This window comes from Trachypithecus francoisi, unplaced genomic scaffold (genome assembly GCF_009764315.1).
Source record: "Trachypithecus francoisi isolate TF-2019V2 unplaced genomic scaffold, Tfra_2.0 Lachesis_group0, whole genome shotgun sequence".
NCBI classification, from domain to species: Eukaryota; Metazoa; Chordata; class Mammalia; order Primates; family Cercopithecidae; genus Trachypithecus; species Trachypithecus francoisi.
In genome coordinates, this window is record NW_022681453.1 from 52,786,832 (window position 1) to 52,811,674 (window position 24,843).

The window sequence follows — 24,843 nt, forward strand, 5'->3', positions numbered from 1 at the left end:
ATCACTTTCTAAAATACTAGTAAGATATAAACTCCAACAGAGTAGGCTTTTTGTCTGTCTTGTTCATTCCTATATCCCCAGCTTTGAGCACAGTGTCTGGCACATGCTAAGTACTAGAAAAACTTGTGATGGCTGAACGAATGGAATACTACTATGAAAAAACACAAGATAATGTAAGTACATATAGAAAGAAAATCTTACCTTGTCTGAGATCACAAAGGGTTTCCCAGGGAAACTACAATTGAGCTGATTGACAGTAGGTAGTACAGATAGGGGTCAGAAGCAATTAGAGAAAGACATAGTTCCAGACAGAGAGAAGAGGGTAACAAATGCCCTCAAACACTGAAGGACTTGGTAAAGGAGGTAAAAGATATCCAGAGTGATTGGAATACAAGGAGTAAGGGGAAGAGAAGAGGCAAGGCTAGGGAGCTCGGCAGGTCCAGATAAAGGAAATAACAGACTTTACAAACTCTAGCTTAAGAGAAATGGAAAGTCCACTGAAGAATTCTTTATAATGGCAGGAGGGCAGCAAGGCAGAAATGGCAATGATGTGAAGACTCAGCAGTTCTGGAAGACAGTTTTGGCTTCTGAGTATTAGGAAGGGTCAAGAGTAGATGGGGGATGACTAGAAAGCAAAGAGATACAAAAGAAGTGTATGGTCTCAGGGGATATTTAGAAGATAGAGACTGACAGAACTTGATGGTGAACTGAACATGAGCAGATCAAGAAAAAAAAGTAACAAATGAAAGATAAACAATCAGAATGGCAAGCTAGTTATTAGCAACAGTGCTGGAAAGCAGAAAACAATGGAAGGATACCTTTGAAAATTCGGAGAAAAGTATCTTTTCAACCTAAAGTTCTACAAACAGCTAAATTATCAATCAATAATAAAGGTGCTATTTCCTGTTATGTATGGAATGTTATAGATCTCAAGAAATTCCCCTATACCAGGGGTGTCTAATCTTCTGGCTTCCCTGGGCCACACTGGAAGGAGAATTGTCTTGGGCCACACATAAAATACACTAACACTAACAATAGCTGATGAGCAAAAGAAAAAAGAAAAAAAAGAAAAAAAAATTATCACAGTGTTTAATAAAGTTTACAAATTTGCTTTGGGCTGCATTCAAAGGCCATCCTAGGCCGCAGTTTGGACAAGCTTGCATACACCCTTTCTCAGGAAGTTTCCTGGAAAATGTGCTCTACCAAAACAAGGCAAGAGAACAGGGAGACTTGGAACCTGGAAGAAGTGAACCAACACAGGAAGGAGGAGAGCAGAATTCCCAGAAAGCTGGTGACAATAAATTCCAGAGGAGCAGCCATGTATTAATAGAAGGCATAAAGGGTAAGCACAGTAGACTGGAACAGGACAACAGAGACTAGGGGTGGCCCTAGGGGAGAAGTTCTTGAGAAAATAATGAGTTATAATCAATGTGTGTAAATGTACTGGAAAGTGATTTACACTTCTGTTGGAAGGTTTAGAGATATATTAGTACTAGGTAAACAGTTAAGCAAATAAAAGAGAAGTATTAATTATAAGGAAAACAGGGCCGGGTGCAGTGGCTCACGCCTGTAATCCCAGCACTTTGGGAGGCTGAGGCAGGAGGATCACGAGGTCAGGAGATCAAGACCATCCTGGCTAACACGGTGAAACCCCGTCTCTACTAAAAATACAAAAAATTAGCTGGGTATGGTGGTGGGAGCCTGTAGTCCCAGCTACTCAGGAGGCTGAGGCAGGAGAATGGCGTGAACCCAGGAGGCAGAACTTGCAGTGAGCCAAGATTGAGCCACTGCACTCCAGCCTGGGTGACAGAGCAAGACTCCATCTCAAAAAAAAAAAAAAGAAAAAAGAAAAAAAAGAAAAACAGAATGTTTTGATGAAAGGAATTATAACCATCTTATGCAAATTATCTGGCTTGAGCCATAAACAATGTATCTAACTTAATACTGATCTTACAAAAACTTACGACATAATATTTAAAGGATGGAAGGGAAGCAAAGGTAGGGCTCAGGACATAAATGAGCTAAATCTCCATCTTTCATATTAGCACATCAATAGTTAATGTGAAGTTGAAAAACTTCAAGAAATAGCAGAAAGAATACCTTTTTATAAATTGTAAGGTAATTACCAAAAGTAGCACCAAAAGCCTTGATAGTTGTTCCCTCTAGGGAATGGGAATAGAGGCAGGTTGTTGGAGGAAGCAATAGACTGCTCTTTTATATGATAAGCCTCATAAAAAGTAAATGATTAAAAAAACTACATGTAAAACATTAAGGCCGGGCGCGGTGGCTCATGCCTGTAATCCCAGCACTTTGGGAGGCCAAGACGGGCGGATCACGAGGTCAGGAGATCGAGACTAACACGGTGAAACCCCGTCTCTACTAAAAAATACAAAAAACTAGCCGGGCGAGGTGGCGGGCGCCTGTAGTCCCAGCTACTCGGGAGGCTGAGGCAGGAGAATGGCGTAAACCCGGGAGGCGGGGCTTGCAGTGAGCTGAGAACCGGCCACTGCACTCCAGCCCCGGGCGACAGAGCGAGACTCCGTCTCAGGAAAAAAAAAAAAAAAAAAAAAATTAAAAAAATGTTTAAAAGATGAAGATATATCAACAGTATAGTAAGAACCTGACACTAAATCAAAATGTACGAACAAACTAAAAGGCTAAGTAAGCATCTAAGCTTTGTGAAGCACTTGACTTTTGAGGTTTATTTTAAGGCTAAATAAATTAATTTAATACCATCTATTTAGTAAAGTTACTTTTTAGATATCTAAATGGTGGGCAATGAATATTTTCTTGACTGTATACAGTCCAAATTTTTCTTAATATGCGATAATTATTAGATGTCACCCTTTCAGTTATTTAAATTACTTTCTCCCAATGCAAATTTTCTGATTTCCTTATTTTCACAGGCTTTATTTTTACAGGCCAATTCAGTGTGATCATTTGATATTCTCTTTTGTTCTCCTTTCTAAAAAAATCACTCTGGCATCCTAAAAGTTGATCAAAGAGGTTCACATCATACTTATCTGTCTAGCAACAGAATAATGGTGACTTTTGTTGTTCAGTCCATAATCCAAGACTCCTCTAGAGTCCTTTTCCTATTCTACCAAGGCATAGGCGATCACACCTACATCCAGTGCAGGTGTGCTTCATCCTCCTTCCCACAATACATCACTACAGAACCTGGGCCTTCAGAGTTTAAGAAATGAAGAGAGAAAAAAATTATCTTACCATAATTAAAACACACCATGCCTGGGAATACTGATTCAGTGAACATCTATTAACCATCTACTGTTTGTCAGGCACTTAAATTTAAACTAAAAACCAACCAATCATACAAAGAATAACAGCTATCCAATTGACAAAACAGTCATGTGTTAGCCCTAGGAAAGACATACACAAAGACATTTAAGGAAAAGGAAGTGATAAAGTTGGGAGGCTGCTAACAAGCAATAAAATGAAAACTATTTTTGGCACAAATATAGAAGCGCTGAAATCCTATACAGAAGTATTGGTACTGAGTGGCCTGAGGACAGGATAGAACCTCCAAATGTTTCCATTTTAATCCCAGCTTCTTCTCACAGAGATGCTCTGAGAGCAGCTAATTAATATTTGCAAAGTGCTTAGTGATAAGCTCAAAGTAGAATGCTAGTCATAAACATCAAAAAGCAGGCACACAAAATACAAAAAAAGTCACTAATTAAAATTCAATCTCTTAAGTAATGTTAATAAAAGTTTGAATTGAACCTTAATATAAAACATTATTCTGAAAAAATTACTTAAGATGAAAAACAGCAACCGAAGCTCTTTACAAATAAAAAAAAAGTCACACAACTTACGATATTTACTGTGAATTTCATCTATTTCCTTTTCTGTTTGGTCCTTTGTAAAAACCATTACCTAAAATAATCAAAAAAAGTCTGAATAAAAATCTCCCCAAAATGATAAAAAGGGAAATATTACAAACTTTCAAATCTCAAATGTGAGTGTTTAACAGAGGAAAATGATCTGTCATCTGTTTTACATAGACCTAGGAAGAATCATTCCTACGGACTTCCCTTAAACACCAGAAACAATGTACATTCTACTCATTATTTTTTCTTATCAGTAGAAAATGCAACATGATTCAATTATATATTAACAAAATAATAAATTTTCTATTTTCAATATTTAATTTTCCACATTCATTAATACAACAGGCAATATTTGAAACCAGAATACTGACGACACTTAGCTGACTATCAGTAAAGCTGATCTTCTTGTCTGCCTTCTCTCTTTCCAACCTAACTTCTCCAGGTCATTATAGAAAAGTAGTATGTATAGAAAATGCAATAATACAAAACACAGTAAGTTACATTTCTAGGTCCACTTTTTAAACCTCAGACTTAAAAGATCAGAAATCTACTTCCATAATTCACTACAGTTCCATCTTACAGTTAGCACACAGGTAATAATACGGTCAATGTAAATCCCATTTTTGTTCCTACTTATTTGGCTATAAACTTACTTTCTTAAGGTAACCATTGCTTTCCTTACAAACACACTACAGATGGCCTAGAAAAAAAAAGAAGTCTACTTGGAAGAGACCAAAACACTTCCTCCAGTGTCACAGGACACAATGACTATTTTCTTCACTGGTATCCTGTCTTCAAGTTTGGGGCCATCAAGCTAGTGGAAGTCAACAGTGAAGAATTTTAGGTCTCTGATTCTCTCAAAAGCTCAAGAGAATACTCCATCCTCAAATTACTTAATTTATCCTCTTACAATTACTTAACATCTCCATAAGTATAATCATAGAATTGCAGAATGCCAGAGCTAAAAAGGAATCATAGAGGTCCCTAGCGGTAGCTTAGAGGACCTTAGAGGCAGTTTATTGAACACAACCAGCAGAAGAAAGGACCAATATCAAAGCTGCCTGATGCACAGGCATAGGCATTTTCTATAGAACTCTAGCTCATGAACAAACTCTACTTTGAATTGCATGTTGTGCTAGAGGACTGCTAAGTACAATCAAATATTGTCCTAAAACGAGTTGCAAGTAAATCATAATACACTAAGTGGAAATGTTTTAGTAAATGAACAAATTTAATAATGGTTTGCTTTAATTTTTGTTGGGTATTAAACTTTCTTTCTTCATTTCTATCCAGATACTGAAATAGCCCATTAACATACACTTTCATTGAGTTTACTAGCTTCAAGACGCATCCTAGTCTTCTCCATATTTTCGATTTCTTGAACTATTTCAGCAGCTGTTAAAATAAGAAAATAACCACTAGGTTAATTACTTTTTTTTATCACTGTATAGTAATTATTTAAGTTATTAACATTGGAAGATGGGTGACAGGTATATGTGAACTCCCTGATCTATTTTTACAATTTTTCTGTGAATCAATTACCATTTCAAAACAAAAGGTTTAAAAAAACCATGAAGTTAAAACACTGAACTCTTACACATGCACATGTTGTTCAACGTATAACCAGAAGAGTAAAGTCAAGTCACTTTGCTTTCTCCTTTGAATATATAGGTCTAAACAGAAGTCTCAATGAAATATGAAAATTAATTTTTTAGCGTGAGTTCAATTACTAGGGGATGTCTGCTCAAATTCCAATGTACTAAATGCAGTACAATAGGCTACTGTTCAAGGAGAGAGAAAGGTCTACAAATACCAGGAAAAATGTCCTTGCCTCCAGAACTTTTGTCTGTAGGTATGGTTACCAATTACACACATAAAAGAGATCTGGAATACACCCTGTCACACATTAAATGCCTTTGAATGCAAACAGCACAGAATTTGCAAATGTTATCTTTCTGCATCCAAAGTCAATACATTAAAACTGAAATGTATATGGTATGAAATAAAAATTTACAATCCCTTACACTCATTTATACTTAAAAATTATATCTGGAATTTGCTTCAAAATAATCCATAGGAAAAAGGGCGTAAATGGTAGATAAAACAACATTAAGATGGTGTGATAATTGTTTAAGCTGGGTAGTAGGCATATGGGGAAATCAGTAAACTCTTTTCTCTATTTCTGTATATGTTTGAAATAATCTCCTATACAGTTTTTTTTTTAAACCACAGACCTTATGAGGATCATTTAAGAATGCAACTGTCTCAATATAAAGTTTATGTTTTCCAAGCACTGAGAGGTACCTTTTGCCTCCCTGATATTGTAAAACCAGTACAAACAATGTAAACAATCTCTCTGTGAACATGACCAGCTAGTGGTTCTCTCCTTTCCAAACTGAGTCACGGAATAACATGAAAAACACAGGGACCATCTGCATTCTATCTAATCCATTAATACAAGTATCACTAAAGATAAAGAACATCTGGCATATCCTCTTCTAAGATATTAAGAAAACTATATTAGGATTGGGTAGAATTTAGTGGCTTAAATCTTTTTCAGGGAGATTTCTGATTCTGTTTAGGTTGTAGAGAGCTATAAATAATGTCACTCTCACCCTAATGATGAGAAAAAGCTGGATAATTTATAAAACTATAATTTTTCTTGAATCCATCAGAGCTAAAGTAAGACGGCAATCAACTACCTTGAAATCTAAGGAAAGATGAGTGCCTTAGAGGAGAGGGGGATCATGAGCGCTGGTTGACATAGGGCAGTACACACGAGAAAAATTGGTACCACTCTATCTCTGGGTAACATCTCAGCTAAACTTTTTGATAAACTGCAAAAGGCCAAGGGTGAGCTACCATGAAAATATAAAAACCCTGGGTGGCTTGGACACAAGGGGCATCACATCCATTTGCAGGCTATTTTCTTTTCTTTTTTTTTCTTTATTTTTTGAGACGGAGTCTTGCTCTGTCGCCCAGGCTGGAGTGCAGTGGCGTGATCTCGGCTCATTGCAAGCTCCGCCTTCTGGGTTCATGCCATTCTCCTGAGTCAGCCTCCCGAGTAGCTGGGACTATAGGCGCCCGCCACCATGCTCGGCTAATTTTTTAGTAGAGAGGAGGTTTCACCGTGTTAGCCAGGATGGTCTGGATCTCCTGACCTCGTGATCCGCCCGCCTCGGGCTCCCAAAGTGCTGGGATTACAGGCGTGAGGCACCGCGCCCGGCCTTGCAGGCTATTTTCTACAGACCTCAGTGGGCACTCACAAGAGTCCTCAGTCTCTGTAGCTCACTGGGGAAGGGCAGGAAATTAGAAAAGATCTCCCTCCAGATCCAATTCCGGCAAAAGAGAATCATCCCCACTGCAGGACGGACATGAAGCCCCAATCACATCTTTATCCCTGAAGAAAAAAAGCATTAAGTGCTGACGAAAGGTCAGCAAAAATGTTATCCCCAGAGCATAGGTTGCTGAGGGAAGTAAACAAAAACAAACAAAAAAACCCTATACACCTTAGGAGGACCAGGAAACCATTCTGGGCCCTGACCCGTAGAGAACCCCTGCCACTGGCAGTGGGAGAGGGGCAGGTTCGCTGAAAGAGCCCACCCCTGAGATGCAGGATTGAAAGACCTGCCTATGACTGAAGCTAAATCAGAGTAACAGAGAACCCTCCTTTTCTCCCTACCACAAACCTAGCATGATCCAAGTGATACGTAACAGCAATCTACTTCTAGGAGAGAAATGAACATGGAGAGAGACCCTCTCTGAGGCACAGGCTCATAGGGAAAACCTAAGTTGTGAGTGATACATAGGTACATTAAAAAAAAGAGTCTGGCACTTCAGACTCTTACCTACAATGTCTGGCTTTCAACCAAAACTTAAACATGAAAAAGCAAGCAAATAATGATTAAGATGATAAAGGATCATCTTTATCAATACACATGAACAGATAGGGCATTTCTGTAGAAATTACTTCAATAGAAATCCTTTCTTTTAGAAAGAATAATATGGAAATGTTAGATATATAGATACAGATACATAAAACCAACACAGTAACAGATAACTTGACTCAGCTAAGGAAAGAATCAGTGAACCTAAAATTGGATTGGTATTATCCAATCTGAAACACAGAGAGAAAAAAAAGGAAAAAGAAAAAAAAAACTGTAACAGAACAGCGCCTCTAAGAGCTATGGGACAATATCAAGAAATATAACATACACATAATAGAAATCACAGAAGAAGAAAGAAGGGAAGAGAAGAAATTGTTGAAGAACTAATGTCTAGAATTTGCCAAATATAAGAAAGACACCAAACCACAAATGCAAGAATCTCAAAGATCAAGCAACACAGATATAAAAACAAACCAAAAATGACAACAACATGCATATAGACACAAAGAGAAAATCATGCAGCCATCAGAGGAAAAAGATACATTATATAAAGAAAAATCAAGAATTACATTACACTTCTCATCAGAAATTATTCAAGCCAGATAACAATAGAGTGACATCTTTAAAGCATTAGAAAAAAGCCTCCTAACCCAGAATTCTAATGAAAATATCTCTCAAAAGTGAAAGACAAAAATGTTCTGAGGAAACCATAAGCTGAGAGAAAGTATTATTAGCAGCCCTCCACTACAAAAAGTATTAAAACAAGTTCTTCAAGTAGAAGAACCAGAGAGAAACTTACCTAAGAATAAGTGAAAACTGGTGAAATGGTAAACATGAAGATAAGTATGAAATATACTTTTTTCTTATTTTTAACTACTCTAAAAGGTAACTGTTTAATGGACAAACAATAGCAACGTATTGCGTTAATAGTATATGTAAAAGGAGTTCATGACAATAACAGTACAAATAATTAGGAGTTGGGAGTATATTGTTAAAAGTTTCTTACAAGTGAGGCTGTATAATTACTTGACTGTAACTAATGAAAGATGTACACTGCAAACCCTAGAGAGACCACTAAAATTTTTTGAAAAAGAGGTAAAGTAATAAGGCAATAATATAAATAAAATATAATAATAAAAAATGCTCAATCCAAAAGACAGCAAAAAAAGATAACAAAAAGGAGATGGAACAAAGAAAAAAACAGCAAGATATTAAATTCAAAGCCTACTGCATTAGTATTTCATTAAAGAAATGGTTTTAAAGCACCAATAAAGAGACAGAGAATGTCAGATTGGATAAAAAAGCAAGACCAAACTATATACTATCAAAAATAACCCATTTTAAATAAAAAGATAGGTTAAAAATAAAAGTATGGAAAGAGATGTCTCATGTAAACAGTCATGAAAAGAAACCTGGAGGAGCTTTATTAATATGAGGCACAACAAGCTCCAGAACAATGAATGTTATTAGGGATAAAGAGGGAAATTAGGGGCCGGGCGCAGTGGCTCATGCCTGTAATCCCAGCAGTTTGGGAGGCCGAGGCGAGTGGATCACCTGAGGTCAGGAGTTCGAAACCAGCCTGACCAACATGGTGAAATCCCATCCCTACTAAAAATACAAAAATTAGCAAGGCATGGTGGCTCATGCCTGCAGTCCCAGCTACTCGGGAGGCTGAGGCAGGAGAATCACTCGAATCCAGGAGCAGGAGGTTGCAGTGAGCTGAGATGGTGCCATTGCACTCCAGCCTGGGCAACAAGAGTGAAACTCCGTCTCAAAAAAAAAAAAAGAGGGAAATTATACCGTGATAAAGGGTCAATTTACCAAGAAGACATAACAATCTTAAATGTGTTTGCTCCTAAAACAGAAATTTAAAATACATTAAAAAGTATTTCTTGTTCCAAACAAGACGGATTAGACTCATTTCTCCAACTAAGTACAACTAAAAACCCTGATACACAACTGACAACTGTAAGAGAACTCTGGAAAGTAGAAAGAGGAAGATGGGCTGGCTAAGACCTCAGCATGTGAGGAATGACACTGTGGTGAGTTCCCTGAGGTGTCTTTGTATTCTGTATCTTACAGACTAGGCTCTGGAGAAGCCCAGAGACATCAAGAGGAACAGACAAAAAAGCCTCAAGAAAAATCTACTCTTTCTAAGCAAAGGACTGAAAAAGAGGGTGCCCAGAAACCTTCTTGATAATACTTGACCTACCCAAGCAAAACACTGCTGATGGTCCCTGCCCTTTGCAGTATTATCAGAGAGCAAGTGGGGAGCATGGACTTCTGCCCATTAACCAGAGGTGGAAGGGGTCCTAGTGCAGGATGTCCTCCCATAGCAACAGTGTCAGTGGAAGTCTAGTGAGGAGCTCAGACTTCTATCCCCCATCCAATGATGGCAGGTGACAACTGCACCCTCTCAACTAATAACTGAGGAGAGAGTATCAAAGAGAAGGAACCTGGAGAAAGAATTCCTTCAGCCTGTGTAGATCATCCCCGACCAACATGTGAAATTGTTTACAATTAATACGCCAAAAGGTTTGAAAACTGAACCACAGTGTGGAATATCAGGTATTCACAACAGTCTCCAGGTAGCAATTAAATAAAGTGGACCAAAATAACATTTCAAGGGATCTGGGAACTAAATCATCATTAGAACCACAGCCTAAAAAAGTAGGCCAGGATCTGCATGCTAAAAAACAAGATGACTTCCTGCTAAATTAGAATTTTTAAATAGAACCTAGAATGTCATTAGAATACAAAAAATACTCAGAATACAACTGAAAAAAAAACGTGACATACTAAGAATCAGGAAAATCACGACTCAAATGAAAAAAGACAGGATGCCAACACCTGAGACGACCCAGTTGCTGGAATTATCTGACAAGAATTTTAAACCTACCATCATAAAAATGATCCAACAGGCAGTTAATGCTCTGGAGACAAAACAAAACTGCTACTGTATGAAATACTTTTGAGAGCCTTGAAACATGTAAGTGTACATGGATTTACATGTATACATATGCATGCATGCATATGTATGTATATATGTATCCATGTGTGCATATGTATATATATGAGCATAGCTGGTAGCCATATCTTGTTTCACCAATAGAAAGGACCAGAGCTCCTCAGAGAAATGGCTAATTTCAGGGCTGGGACATGGAAGAGCAAGAAAAGCCTGCAATATGTTGTTATGTTAGAAATAAGAAAATGGTAATGAAAATAACGGGGGTATGTCATGAAGACAGGAATTAGAATGAAGACGCTCCTGCTGGCCAAATCTGGAAAAATACAAACACAAAACTAATTAAGAGAAGTAATGAGTTAAAAATCTGTGAATCCATATCCATAAGAGACAAATAAAACAAATAAGGCAGAGGGAAGAGTTCTTGTTTTCAGAATCATACCAAGTATCAATTAGCAAGTGTGAAAGGAATGCTAAAGTTGAAAAATCATCATTTTGCAACTATCACAGAAAAGATTAGTTTAGATAAAAATTACCAAAGGATACTAAATATAGGGGTGAAATCTTAATAAGGTATAGAATAGCTACATAGCGTTGAAGTGTCTCTGTAGACTTCTTATTAGTAGCAAGGGAGCAGATGTAAAGTATAAATGAGGGAGAAACTGGCCAGGTGATCAAGCCTGATATCACAAATGAGGGGTACACAGATTCAAATGGCTCTAGATGTAATATTCTGAAGACAAAACATCACTTATATAGTATTCTGGCCAGGAATGCATAATCTGAATTTTCCGCCAGAATGAGAACATTTTACTTGAAAAACACACACACACACAACAAAGACTGTATTCTTTTAAAAGGCCAGTGTCATAAACGACAAAGGCTGAGGAATTATTCCAGGTTGAAAGAGACTAAAAAGATATTACCACTAAATGCAATATGTGCTCCAAAACTGGATCATGTACTGCAGGAAAAAAAATCTACAAAGGTTATTATGGGGTCCACTGACAAAATTGAAAAGATGAATAAAAGTATTATAACAAAGTTAAATTTACTACAAGTACTAACTACAGTGGCAAAAAAAGAGAATCTTTTTTTCTTAAGAAATAATACAAGGACGTAATTAGGAATAAAGAGTAAACACCATATAACTTATTCTCAGACAAAGAAAAAAATACGTGTGTAATTATATGGACACATACATTTCACAGAAAAAGAGAGACAGAGGAACAAAGTAATTCATAAAGCAAATGAGACAAAATGCTAACAATAGGTGAATCTGTACAAACGGTATAGTCTATGCATTCATTATGATAGTCTTTCAACTTTCCTATAAATTTCCAAATAGAAAGTTTTTTAAAAGAATGCAAAATTAAGACTTTTTCAGACAAACAGAAGCTGAGAGAATCTGTCTCAACAGCACATCTGCACTACAAGAAATATTGAATAATCCAGGCACGATGGTTCATACCTGTAATCCCTGCACTTTGGGGGGTGCTAAAGCAGGTGAATCTCTTGGGCTAGGAGTTCAAGATCAGCCTGGGTAACATAGTGAGACCCTGTCTCTACAAAACAAACAAAAATTAGCTGGGCATGGTGGCATGCGCTTGTAGTCCTAGCTACCTGGCAGGCTGAAACGGGAGGATTCCTGGAGTCCGAGGCTGCAGTGAACTATCATTGCGCCACTGTACTCCAGCCAGGGTGACAGAGCAAGACCCCGTCTTAAAAAAGAAAAAAAGAAAAAGAATGAACGAATAAAGTTTTTCAGGAAATGTCCAAACACTGTGGAAATCAAGAAAAAAAAGAAGTTTTTCAGGCAAAAGAAAATGACACCAGATGAAAACCTAGATCTACACAAAGAAATAAAGAATGCTGAAAATGGTAAATGTGCAGGTAAATACAGACCTTCTTTTCCATTTTTATGTAGTTTAAAGCAAAAGTAGTAACAAGGTATTATAGTGTTTAGAATGCGTAGAAGAAAAATGTATGACAATAGTACAAAGAATGAAAGCCGTAAGGCCCTTCCGTTACACATGAAGTAGTATACTGTTAACTGAAGGCAGACTGAGATAAGTTAAAAATGCATATAGTAAACTAGAACAATCACCCCTACAAAAAAGAAGTATAGCTCATAAAATGAAGATAACATAAAAAACTAAAAAATACTCAGTTAATCTAAAAGAAAGCAGGAAATGAAGAAAAAACAAAAGAATGACAGAATAGCAAACAAGCACGATGGCAGATATAAACCCAACCAAATAGAATAAATGAAATTAAAATAGTTTAAACCCTACAATGTAATGGTAGAGCATGTCAAATTAAATTAAAAAAGAAAATCCAAACCATATATGGCTTATAATAAAACACAGTTTAAATATAATGATACAATAGATTTAAAGAAAAATGAAATAAAGTAGTTGCTACACTCATATCAGATAATTTTTGAGACAAGGAATATTACCAGAGACAAAGACATATATGCCATAATAATAAACAGGCTAACTAATCAAGAAGATACATAATAATACTAAGAGATTCAAAATATAACAAAACTGAAACTATTGACAGGGAAAATGAAAAATCTATAAATATAGTTGGATATTGCAAAAAGCTCGTCAGTAATTGATAGAATCAGTAAACAGAATATCAGCAAGGATGCTGAAGACTTGAATACACTATCAAGCAAATTTACATAACATTTACAGATCACTGCACAAAAATAAATGAGTACTGACCACAAACAAACCTTGAAAACATTACACTAAGTGACAGAAGTTAGTTTATAAAAGGCCACATGTTATATGATTCCACTTAAATGGAATATCCAGAACAGACAAATGTATAGAGACAGAAAGTAAATTAGTGGCTATCTAGGGCTGGAAGGGTTGGTAGAAAATGATGCTAATGGATACTGGGCTCTTTTCAGGGTAACAAATGTTCTAAAATTTAATGTGATGATAGTTATACAACTCTGTGAATATACTGAAAACCACTGAACTGTACACATACTTTAGGTGGGTATGAATTATATCTCAGTATTATATTAATTATATTTCAATAAACTGATTAAAACTCAGTGTTATAAATATATCACAGAATAAATAAAAAATATAATCATCTCAATAGATGCAGAATACGAAATTGACAATTCAACACACCTTCATAATTCTCAATAAACTAGGAAGGGAAGAAATGTCCTCAACCTCATAAAAGGCATCTATGAAAACCTATCACACTTAATAGTGAAAGACTAAATGTTTTACTTATAAGATTGGGGTATTCTAGAATTAAAAGAACATATATTGATGTAATAATATTATCACTCAAATGATTTTTGAAGGCAATCATTCTTCCTTCTGGGGAGACAGAACCTTGAAAACTCAGATGAAAGTTAGAGATCCTTTCTTAAAAGATTCATTAAAAAAAAAAGATTGCAGAAAGGAAAGGATGTTTGCCCACACCACTTTTATTTCACGTCGCACTGGAGGTCCTAACCAGTGCAACTAACCAAGGATAGAAAGATAAAAGGCATATCAACTGAAAAAAATAAATAAATAAAACTGTTTTTATTGGCATGCAACTTGATTGTGTATATAAAAATCCTATGAAATCTATAAAAAAGCAATTAGAAACATGTGAGTTTCACTAGTTAATAGTATACAAGTAAATATACAAAAATCAGTATGCCAACATGACTCTTTAAAATAGTAATAAACAATGAGAAATAAAAATTTTAAAACCACTCACAATAGCACCAAAAGACATGAAATATTTAAGGATACATTTAACAAAATACATGGAACACATGTACATAAAAAACTAGACAGCACTATTGAGAGAAATTAAAGGAGGCCTAAAGAGACATACCATGATTGTGCATTAAAAGTCTTAACATTGTTAAGGTATCAATTCTAAGCTGATCTATGTAATCTCGCTCAAAATCCCAAAAGGTACACACTAATAAACTGACTGCCCTGCAGATGCTGTCCTGGACCTGCCAGCAGCACAGATACAGATGCTCTGCTATGCCTGTAACATCAGGGCAAAGTGAAAGTGGCTATTTCTACATACACTCAGTGTTCAGAAAACAGTGAACAACAAGAATGGATAATAGCCTGACATTTCTTAGGGGAAAAACAACAGCAACAACAAAACTGAGTCTAACATTTACGTGGAATTGCAAAGGACCTAGAACAATTTTGAGAACACAGTTGAAGGACTTATACTACCTGATAATTTTAAGACTTACTATAAAGTTACAGAAATCAAGAGTGTGTCATGAGTGAGAAGACAGATACATAGATCAGTGGAACAGAATAGATTCTAGATAGATTCACATGCTATATACACGGCTGATAGGTTTTTGACAATGGTGGCAAAGTAATTCAATGGGGAAAGGATAATCTTTTTAACAAACGGTGCTGAAAAACTAGATATACATATTTTTAAATAAACCTTGACATTTATCTTCCACCATACAGAAAAACTAAATGAAAACGGATCATAGATTTAAATATAAAAGCTAAAATTATAAAACTCCTAGAAAATAACACAGGAGAAAATCTTTGTGATCTTAGGATGAACACATATTTTGTTGACATGCAACACAACTGTATACATAAAAAAATCATGAAATGATATACAAGAGGCATAAATCACAAAAAAAGTAAATTAAATTTCATCAAAATTAAAACTCTCTGCTCTTCAAAGACATCATTAAGAAAATGACAAGGTAAGCCACATACTAAGATAAAACATTCACAACACATATATTTAACAAATTCAGTATCCAGAATATATAAAGAACTTACAAATCAATAAAAAGAGTTAAGGGGCAGAATATTTCAACCAAGCCTTTATCAAATAAAATATATAAATAACAAATAAAAATATCAAAACACAGGGGACATCACTAGTCACAGGAACATGCAAATTAAAACCATCATGAGATACCACTACTACACATCGGTTAGAATGGCTAAAATTAAGAAGAATTAAAATACTAAGTATTAGCAAGGGTGTGGCAAAAGTGGGACTCTCACAATGCAAAATGGTTCAGTCATTTGAAAAACTGTATGGCAGGTTCTTATAGTTACATTTACCGTATGACCAGCAATTCCACTCCACCCAAGAGAAATGAAAACATATGGTTACATAAAGATCTGTGAACCCATGTTCATAACAGCTTTACTGATAATAAAAAAACTGGACACAGTCCAGTTGTCCATTAATAAACAAAGGGATATACAAATTGTGGCATGGCTATAAAGCAGAACACTGCTTGGCAATAAAAAATAAATGCACTGGCCGGGCACAGTGGCTCATGCCTGTAATCCCAGCACTTTGGGAGGCAGAGGCGGGTGGATCACAAGGTCAGGAGTTCGAGACTAGCTTGGCCAACATGGTGAAACCCCGTCTCTAATAAAAATATAAAAATTAGGCGGGCATGGTGGTGGGTGCCTGTAGTCCCCGCTACTCAGGAGGCTGAGGCAGAAGAGTCGCTTGAACCTGGAAGGCTGAGGTTACAGTGAGCTGAGATCATGCCATGGCACTCCAGCCTGGCCGACACAGAGACTCTGTCTCAAATAAATAATAAATAAATAAATAAAATAAAAAATAAATGCACTACTGGTAAAAGCAACATGGAAAAATCTCAAAAGTACGCTAAGTGACAGATGCCATATGTAAAAGGCTACATACTATACAATTTGTGTAATTTCATTTATGTGACAGTATAGAAAAGGTAAAATTATAGGGACAAAAAAAGAGATCAGTGTTTCCTAAGGTCTTAGAGTAAAAGAGACAGAATATACAGCAAAAGGGCATTGGAACTTTCGCTGATGAAGGAAATGTTCTACATTTCAATTACAGCAATGGCTAAATGACAATATACATTTGTCAAAATTCACCTAACTGTACACTTTTAAAGGATGTATTATATTGTAAGTAAATTATACCTCAATAAAAAGGGCACACACAAAAAGTGACATGCCATTGAATATAAGAAAATTATACAAAAATCAGTTGTATTTTTCTATACAAGCAACTAATAAAAACTGACATTTTTAGAACAAAACATCATGTACAACTGCATCAAAAATATCAAAGAATAACTCTTTAAAAAGATGTGTGACATCTACAGCCATCTGATCTTTGACAAACCTGAGAGAAACAAGAAATGGGGAAAGGACTCCCTATTTAATAAATGGTGCTGGGAAAATTGGCTAGCCATAAGTAGAAAGCTGAAACTGGATCCTTTCCTTACTCCTTATACGAAAATTAATTCAAGATGGATTAGAGACTTAAATGTTAGACCTAATACCATAAACACCCTAGAAGAAAACCTAGGTAGTACCATTCAGGACACAGGCATGGGCAAGGACTTCATGTCTAAAACACCAAAAGCAACGGCAGCAAAAGCCAAAATTGACAAATGGGATATGATTAAACTAAAGAGCTTCTGCACAGCAAAAGAAACTACCATCAGAGTGAACAGGCAACCTACAGAATGGGAGAAAATTTTTGCAATCTACTCATCTGACAAAGGGCTAATATCCAGAATCTACAAAGAACTCAAACAAATATACAAGAAAAAAACAAACAACCCCATCAAAAAGTGGGCAAAGGATATGAACAGACATTTCGCAAAAGAAGACATTCATACAGCCAACAGACACATGAAAAAATGCTCATCACCACTGGCCATCAGAGAAATGCAAATCAAAACCACAATGAGATACCATCTCACACCAGTTAGAATGGCAATCACTAAAAAGTCAGGAAAAACAGGTGCTGGAGAGGATGTGGAGAAATAGGAACACTTTTACACTGTTGGTGGGATTGTAAACTAGTTCAACCATTATGGAAAACAGTATGGCGATTCCTCAAGGATCTAGAACTAGATGTACCATATGACCCAGCCATCCCACTACTGGGTATATACCCAAAGGATTATAAATCATGCTGCTATAAAGACACATGCACACGTATGTTTATTGTAGCACTATTCACAATAGCAAAGACTTGGAATCAGCCCAAATGTCCATCTGTGACAGACTGGATTAAGAAAATGTGGCACATATACACCATGGAATATTATGCAGCCATAAAAAAGGATGAGTTTGCGTCCTTTGTAGGGATATGGATGCAGCTGGAAACCATCATTCTTAGCAAACTATCACAAGAACAGAAAACCAAACACCGCATGTTCTCACTCATAGGTGGGAACTGAACAATGAGATCACTTGGACTCGGGAAGGGGAACATCACACACCGGGGCCTATCATGGGGAGGGGAGAGGGGGGAGGGATTGCATTGGGAGTTATATCTGATATAAATGATGAATTGGGGTGCTGACGAGTTGATGGGTGCAGCACACCAACATGGCACAAGTATACATATGCAACAAACCTGCACGTTATGCACATGTACCCTAGAACTTAAAGTATAATTAAAAAAAAAAAAAAAAAAGATGTGTGAGATCTTCACATTGAAAACTGCAAAACATTGATAAAAATCAAAGATGAAAAAAGGGATAAACCATATTCATGAATTGGAAGACTCAAATACTGTACAGATATCAACTATCCCAAAATTGATCTATAAATTCAATATAATCCCAATTTTAAAACTTATATGGAAATACAAAATGCCTAGAAAAAACAAGGCAACCTCAATAAACGAAACTGGAAGAACTATATAACCAGACAGCAAGACCTATCATAAATTACTTATAAAGTACTTAAGACACACATTATTTATCCTGCACAAGGGTAAATAATAGCCCAATGGAATGAAACAATGTCCAGGCCTACACATGTACAATTAGCTGATTCTCAGTCAAGACTTCTGGCAATTCAGTGGGAGAAGGGATGGCATTTCAATAAGTGGTGCTGCACCAACTGGTTATTCATATGGGGGAAAAAAAGACAATCTTGTCCTCTACCTCACAACACATGCTAAAATCAATTCCAGATAAGCTGTACATCAAAATTTAGGAGCAAGAACAATAAAATTTTAAAAGAAAATAAGAGAAGATCCACATGATCTTGAAGTAGGCTAAGGCAAAGCACTGATCCAAAGGAAAAATGTAATGAATTGGACTATTTTAAGAACTTCTACTCTTCAAATGATGCCATTAAGAGAGTGAAAAGGTGAAATTAGAAATATACATACAGGCCGGGCGCGGTGGCTCAAGCCTGTAATCCCAGCACTTTGGGAGGCCGAGACGGGCGGATCACCAGGTCAGGAGATCGAGACCATCCTGGCTAACATGGTGAAACCCTGTCTCTACTAAAAAATACAAAAAACTAGCCGGGCGAGGTGGCGGGCGCCTGTAGTCCCAGCTACTCGGGAGGCTGAGGCAGGAGAATGGCGTAAACCCGGGAGACGGAGCTTGCAGTGAGCTGAGATCCGGCCACTGCACTCCAGCCCGGGCGACAGAGCGAGACTCCGTCTCAAAAAAAAAAGAAATATACATACATACAGCAAAAGATTTTTATCCAGGAAATTTCAGTTACTCCCACAAATAAGAATAAAAATAGACCCACAGCACAGAAGAATTGGACATAGATTTAAACAGGTATTTCACCAAAGAGGATATCCAGATGGCCAACAAGCATATAAAAATGTGCTGAACATTATGTCATTAAGGAAATGCAAATTAAAATAAAAAGGTACTACCATAGACCCACTAGAATGGCTAAAATGGAGAGCTAACAATGGTGATGTTGTAAAGGATGCAGAATAACTGACACCCTCATACCTTCCTGATGAAAGTGTACATGACTACTGAATTTGGGGCTGTATCCATGAAAGCTGAACATCTGCAAATATATAACACCAATTCCATTCCTGTATATATATATCCAACAGCAACACGCACCTATATGCACCAAAAGATATATAAAAGACTATTCATAGCAGCATTATTGTTAACAGAGAAAAAGTGGGAAAAAAGTGAAATGTTTATTAAACACTCAATGGATAAGATGATATGTTTATACAATGGAATACCAGATAGCAACAAAAATGAAAAAAATCACGACCATATAAAAAAACATGAATTAATCTTATAATGTTGCACAAATGAGGGCAGGCACAAAAGAATACATAAGCTATGTCCCATTTATTTAAAGATCAAACACAGGCAAAATGAACGTATGGGGTTAGAAGTCAAGATAGTGGTCAAATGTGAGAATGAAGTAGTGAATGGGAGGAGGCAGATAGGGCTTTTCGGATGCTGGTAGTGATCTCGGTGGTGGCTACAATGACATTTCACTTTATGAAATTTACTTTGTGATAATTCACCAAACAATACACTTAAAATTTGTGTGTTTTAATGTTTGCATGTTATTCTCCAAGTTTTTAAAAATTAGACAATTCTCTATGTTAACAGAAAGAACTCCAATATATGTGTGTGGTTTAATGAAAAGAAACAACCATTAAATAGTGCACTACACAGAATACTACCATTTTGTAAAAACGGTAATGAAAAGGATATATGTTTGTGTACTATAATCATAATGGCAACATTTACTGAAAGCCAACTACTTGCTAAGGTACTGTGCTAGGCACTTTTCATGCCTTTTATCATTTATTCCACTCCACATTATGAAGTAGGTAGTATTATAACCCTTATTTTATGAATGAGAAAACTGAGGTACAGAGATATCAAGTAACATGCCCACGGTCACCAAGCCATAAAGCTGAAAAACGGGCACTGTAACCCATGCTCTCCAGATCCACTCTTCCCCACCACACTCTCCCTAGATAGGCACATGAGAAACTGGCAATGGGGTGCCTCTGAGAAGGGATCTGGGGATTGGAAGGCAGGCTGAGAGGAAGGCTGGCTTATCATAGCATACTCTAGGTACCTTTTGAAGGAATACATTTGCATGTCTTATCTATTATCAAAAAAGTATTCATTTACAATATTTTTCTATGGTCTATAATTTCTGAGCTATACAAAATTGCTTTATCCACAAGGTAAGCATAACTCACTGTTTTATTACTTTACCTGATTTAGGATGCAAAGCATCGCATTGGGCATTGTACATGTGTACAAATTCTTGGTGCCTTTTAATGAGCTGTTGTTTATTTCCTTGAATAGATAATCCATGCTCTTTTAGCTTTTTCTTTAAATCACGATCAGAGAGCAAATTATATACAGTTTTGGGCAGCGGTTTCCTTTTGTGAACAGAACTGAAAAGGGGGGAAGATCCCTGATGATTATTGTGAATTATCAAATGCTTTTCATGTAAAACGGCAAACACATTCTGATTCAACACCTGGGTGCCTGGAAAAATAGTAGAACCATTAGATTAAAAAGGAGAGAGAAAAATCAAGTTGGCGGATAAAGCTGAGTGTCTGACATGATGCATCTGAGGTGCTGGTGAGATATTCAGACACAGGGGCCTAGGTGGCACCAGAAGTAAGAGACTTGGGTCTCAAAAAGACATCAGACCTAAAGAGGCACATTTAGAAGACATATATGTAAGGCTTGTGGAACATGCTATGAGGACTTCATTTAGAATCACACTTACACAGACCTACTCAATTTTCCACCTCTTTAGAGCATGCTAGAAATTCTAGTGGACTAAAATTCAAGCTACCTAAAAGCACCAATGACTTGAGACAATTCCATAAACAGGAACTTCTTAGTGAGTTTTAATTCATTTCATCTGATTATAGCAGGTTCTCTACCTGGCTCAGCTTTATGGCAATTAGACGCTCAACAAAAATGTGCTCAAGGAGGTCATTACACTTGCTATCATTTCAAAATAAGAATAGCAAAGATTCAGGTGAAAATTAACAGAAACTTGAAATAATAGGTTTATCCAAAAAACAAGTTTTTACAAAGGATTAGCATATAACTAGCTCACACAACGCTGTCCCAAACATTAGTGTACCTAAGAAGCACCTAAAGAGTTTATTCAAAATGCGGATTCTCCATCCCCTTCTCCACACCGTCCACCAATTGTGGTTCAGTCTGAAGTGGAGATCTAAAATCTCTATTTTCAACAAGGTTCTCCAGAGTAAATCTGATATAAACAATCCGATAATCAAATAAAGAAATATTACAGTCAGGTATAGACTGAAAACAATCAAAAATTTCTCTATTAACCAACAGGGCCATTCCCCAAATAAATTATGTCTTTTATGCTGTATTAATAAAGTCTAAAAACCAGAAATAACTAATTAAATGTGAAAAGACCTGCAAACTCTCGATAGATTATATTTTTCTGAAAATTGTTCTTCTTCCAATGACAGTCCATCAGACTCTACAAGAATGATAAAATTACAGCAAAATGAAATCTCAGTAGGTAGCAACAGCTGAATCATTTTGTGTTTACAGAAGCACACAGGGAGAGATGATTCATTAAGTCTGTATCTAAAATATTTGTTTTATCAAGGATAGATGATTAAACTATGACTGTGAAATTCTAGTGAGGAACTGTACTGTCCATTGGCATTTACAATAAAAAGCACCACTAGAGATCAATTCCTATCAGGAATTTTAAAACATGAAACCCGATAAATGTTTCCCCAAACACAAAAATGACATTGATTTTTCTTCCATGATTTAGTGGAACCGAGTAACACATTTCAGGGGCTTCAGAATCTGAGGACAGCAAAGGAAGGGTGCATCTGCGAATCAGTTCTGACATGGTTTTATATAGAAGAGTTAAGGGCTGCCACTCACATTCAGCAGATGGCTGTCAGAATATTGTGGAGGAGATAGGAAAACTCACAGGGCCTCTTCTCTATGACCCGACTCTGGGGCCAGGATACAACTAAAGAACGACATGGCCCAGTGTTGCCTTCAGTATCTCCACAAACACCAGTTTTGTAAGATGGAAATGATGAGGACAGAAAGGCTTGGCAGTCAAATAAATTTAGGAATTACTGAATTAAACAAAACCTAACAGTTATGCTTAATGTAGGACTTCTCAAAGCCTTTAACACACTAAGAGGGGGATCCGGGAGGTAGTGCTTGTAAGTTCACTACAGAGAACTGGCAGGACTATACCATTCTTTGAAGCAGGAATTTAAACCACTATTAGAACTCAATTACACATGGACGAGTATGTCTTTAAATAAACTGACAGCATCAAAAATGATGTATCAGAAATGTATTCGAACTGATGGATGGATCTAGAAAAAGGGGAGTCCAGGCAAGATAATCAGTGCAGATTCCTTATTCTTCCAAAAGAATATACTCAGCTTCTATATTCCCAACTCATGCATTTCTAAAGAGAAAAGCAGGTCATCAAACTCTCGTGGCTTATGGGAAATAATCCTTAGGACTATTCATTTATTCCAAATCGCCACTAACTAAGCAACCTAAAAATCTAAATTTTATTCTCATCAACAAACTTACCCACTAGGTGGGAGTATTGTGCATGCAAAACTGCCCCAGGTTTGGACTCAAATATGTCTACCATTTTTAATAAAGCAACACTGTGTCTTATACGTTAGCTTTTGTAAGTTATAACAGTATGAATCTGACCCTCGAAATCTGCATTCACTCCAAATTTACTCATAAAAATTAAGTGATTTATTTTCTTTAATCACAAAAAATAATACGATGGCTCTCTGTCTTATTAACGTGGTTTTTGGAAAATACTCTTCAAAGTCCTTCAAAACAGACTGAACACAGAAGCAAATCATTCTTTCATCCCCACTTCCCAGATACCATTAATTTCTTCAGCTTCCCTCCTCTTCTTTTCCAAATCTCTCTGAATTATCACCTATTATCTTCCCCTTGCCTCCTGTTTCAGAAGGGTCCTTTCTGCATGTCAAGGATAACCTCATTACTGGGCTCTTGTGCTCCTCACTTTCTTCCATTTATCCTCTGCTCTCTCCCTGGAAATAGTGGAAGGAAAGAGACTGAAGGCTTAAACTCCTATTTTTAAAAATAACATCCCTTGATCTTTATGCCACTCACCCCTTCTCCAAACTACCATCTCATCTTTCTCTCTTCATCACCAGACTCATCTAAATTGTGTCTTCTGTTTATGACCCACTGATTCCTTAATGCCTTGCAATTTGAGCAGTATTTCATTCCTGAACAACTTATATGTCTAACAATAGTGGACTAGTATAAGAAATTACAGTTATTTTCATGTACAAAGGAGGTAGAATAGCACAGCTGTTTAGATGCAAATACTGAGCTGACAATTTATTAGTAACAATACCTGGATGGTGTGGGTGTGGGGTGGGGTACGACATTACGTTTCATATATGCATTTTTGTACCTTTTTATATCGTATATATTTATATAATTTCCTAGTCAAAACTTTTTGAAAAATTCGATTTTAAATTTTAAAACTTCTGAGCATCCTAAAGATCAGAGAAAGATTTTCTATATTCTATATTCAGAGTCTAATCTTGCTTTCTTTGGCCAAGAGGTTTTTTGGTAGTTTTAAAATTCTAAGAGTAAAAAACAAGTTTAAAAAGAATTGAATTTGAAGTCATTAATTTCTTATTAAGTCAAAATTTAGTAGCAGTTCAAATATTCAACATAGCTACTCATATTTGGCAAAGTGGGAGTTGAAGAAAGAACAGAGAGGGATTGGAAGAAGTGGCCAACAGGAGTGAAGGAGAAAGCAAGTAAGAGCAGGAAATACGGTTACCAGGATAAAATGAATACTGTAATTTTCCCCCAAGTTTATAAAGCACAAGAGGCACCCAGCTAAAGTAGCTCAATGGTTCTGCTCAACGTCCTTACCTTCTGAGGCTTTCCTTCTTCTCTTCGCGTGATAAACAGCTGTCTAAATGCTTATTAATATGACTTTCTGGAATATTAACCCCACAAACAGGACAATCCACTGTATTTTTTAAAAAGAAAAAGAGAGACTATTAATTGTAGAAGGGGCAAAAGTATGTAAACTGGCATCTTTTCAGCAAGTAAAGTAAAAAAGAATCCCAACTTAACATGCACTTAGAAAAGCAGGAAAGAAAAAGAATGGCCCGTCGGGACAACAGGAGTGGGACAGACTGGTTACTGGGTAATGGCTACATTGTGGGAAGTCACACAATTGAAGTCCTGGTCCCAGAGAAAGAGACTGCAAATAAGCTTGAAAGTTTGTTTATTAGAAAATGCTTCGGTTAAATCTTTTCTAACAAGGTATGACCA

General features: G+C 36.5%; 1 protein-coding gene and 1 non-coding gene across 2 annotated transcripts in view; one reads left to right on the plus strand and one right to left on the minus strand.

The window, feature by feature from the left end:
• The window catches only part of RAD18 (RAD18 E3 ubiquitin protein ligase), a 77,358-nt gene that overhangs the window by 26,946 nt on the left and 25,569 nt on the right, over nt 1–24,843 (minus strand). Inside the window, exons 6-9 of the mRNA XM_033210530.1 lie at nt 24,436–24,535; nt 20,722–20,906; nt 5,170–5,246; nt 3,837–3,897 (exon numbers count right to left, since the gene is read on the minus strand). Of these exons, the coding sequence (XP_033066421.1) occupies nt 3,837–3,897; nt 5,170–5,246; nt 20,722–20,906; nt 24,436–24,535 (423 nt within the window). The remainder of the gene's footprint in view (nt 1–3,836; nt 3,898–5,169; nt 5,247–20,721; nt 20,907–24,435; nt 24,536–24,843) is intronic.
• Nucleotides 14,686–14,827, plus strand: LOC117084697. Its single transcript, XR_004437603.1, has one exon. It is a non-coding gene; the product is annotated as a small nucleolar RNA SNORA43 (small nucleolar RNA).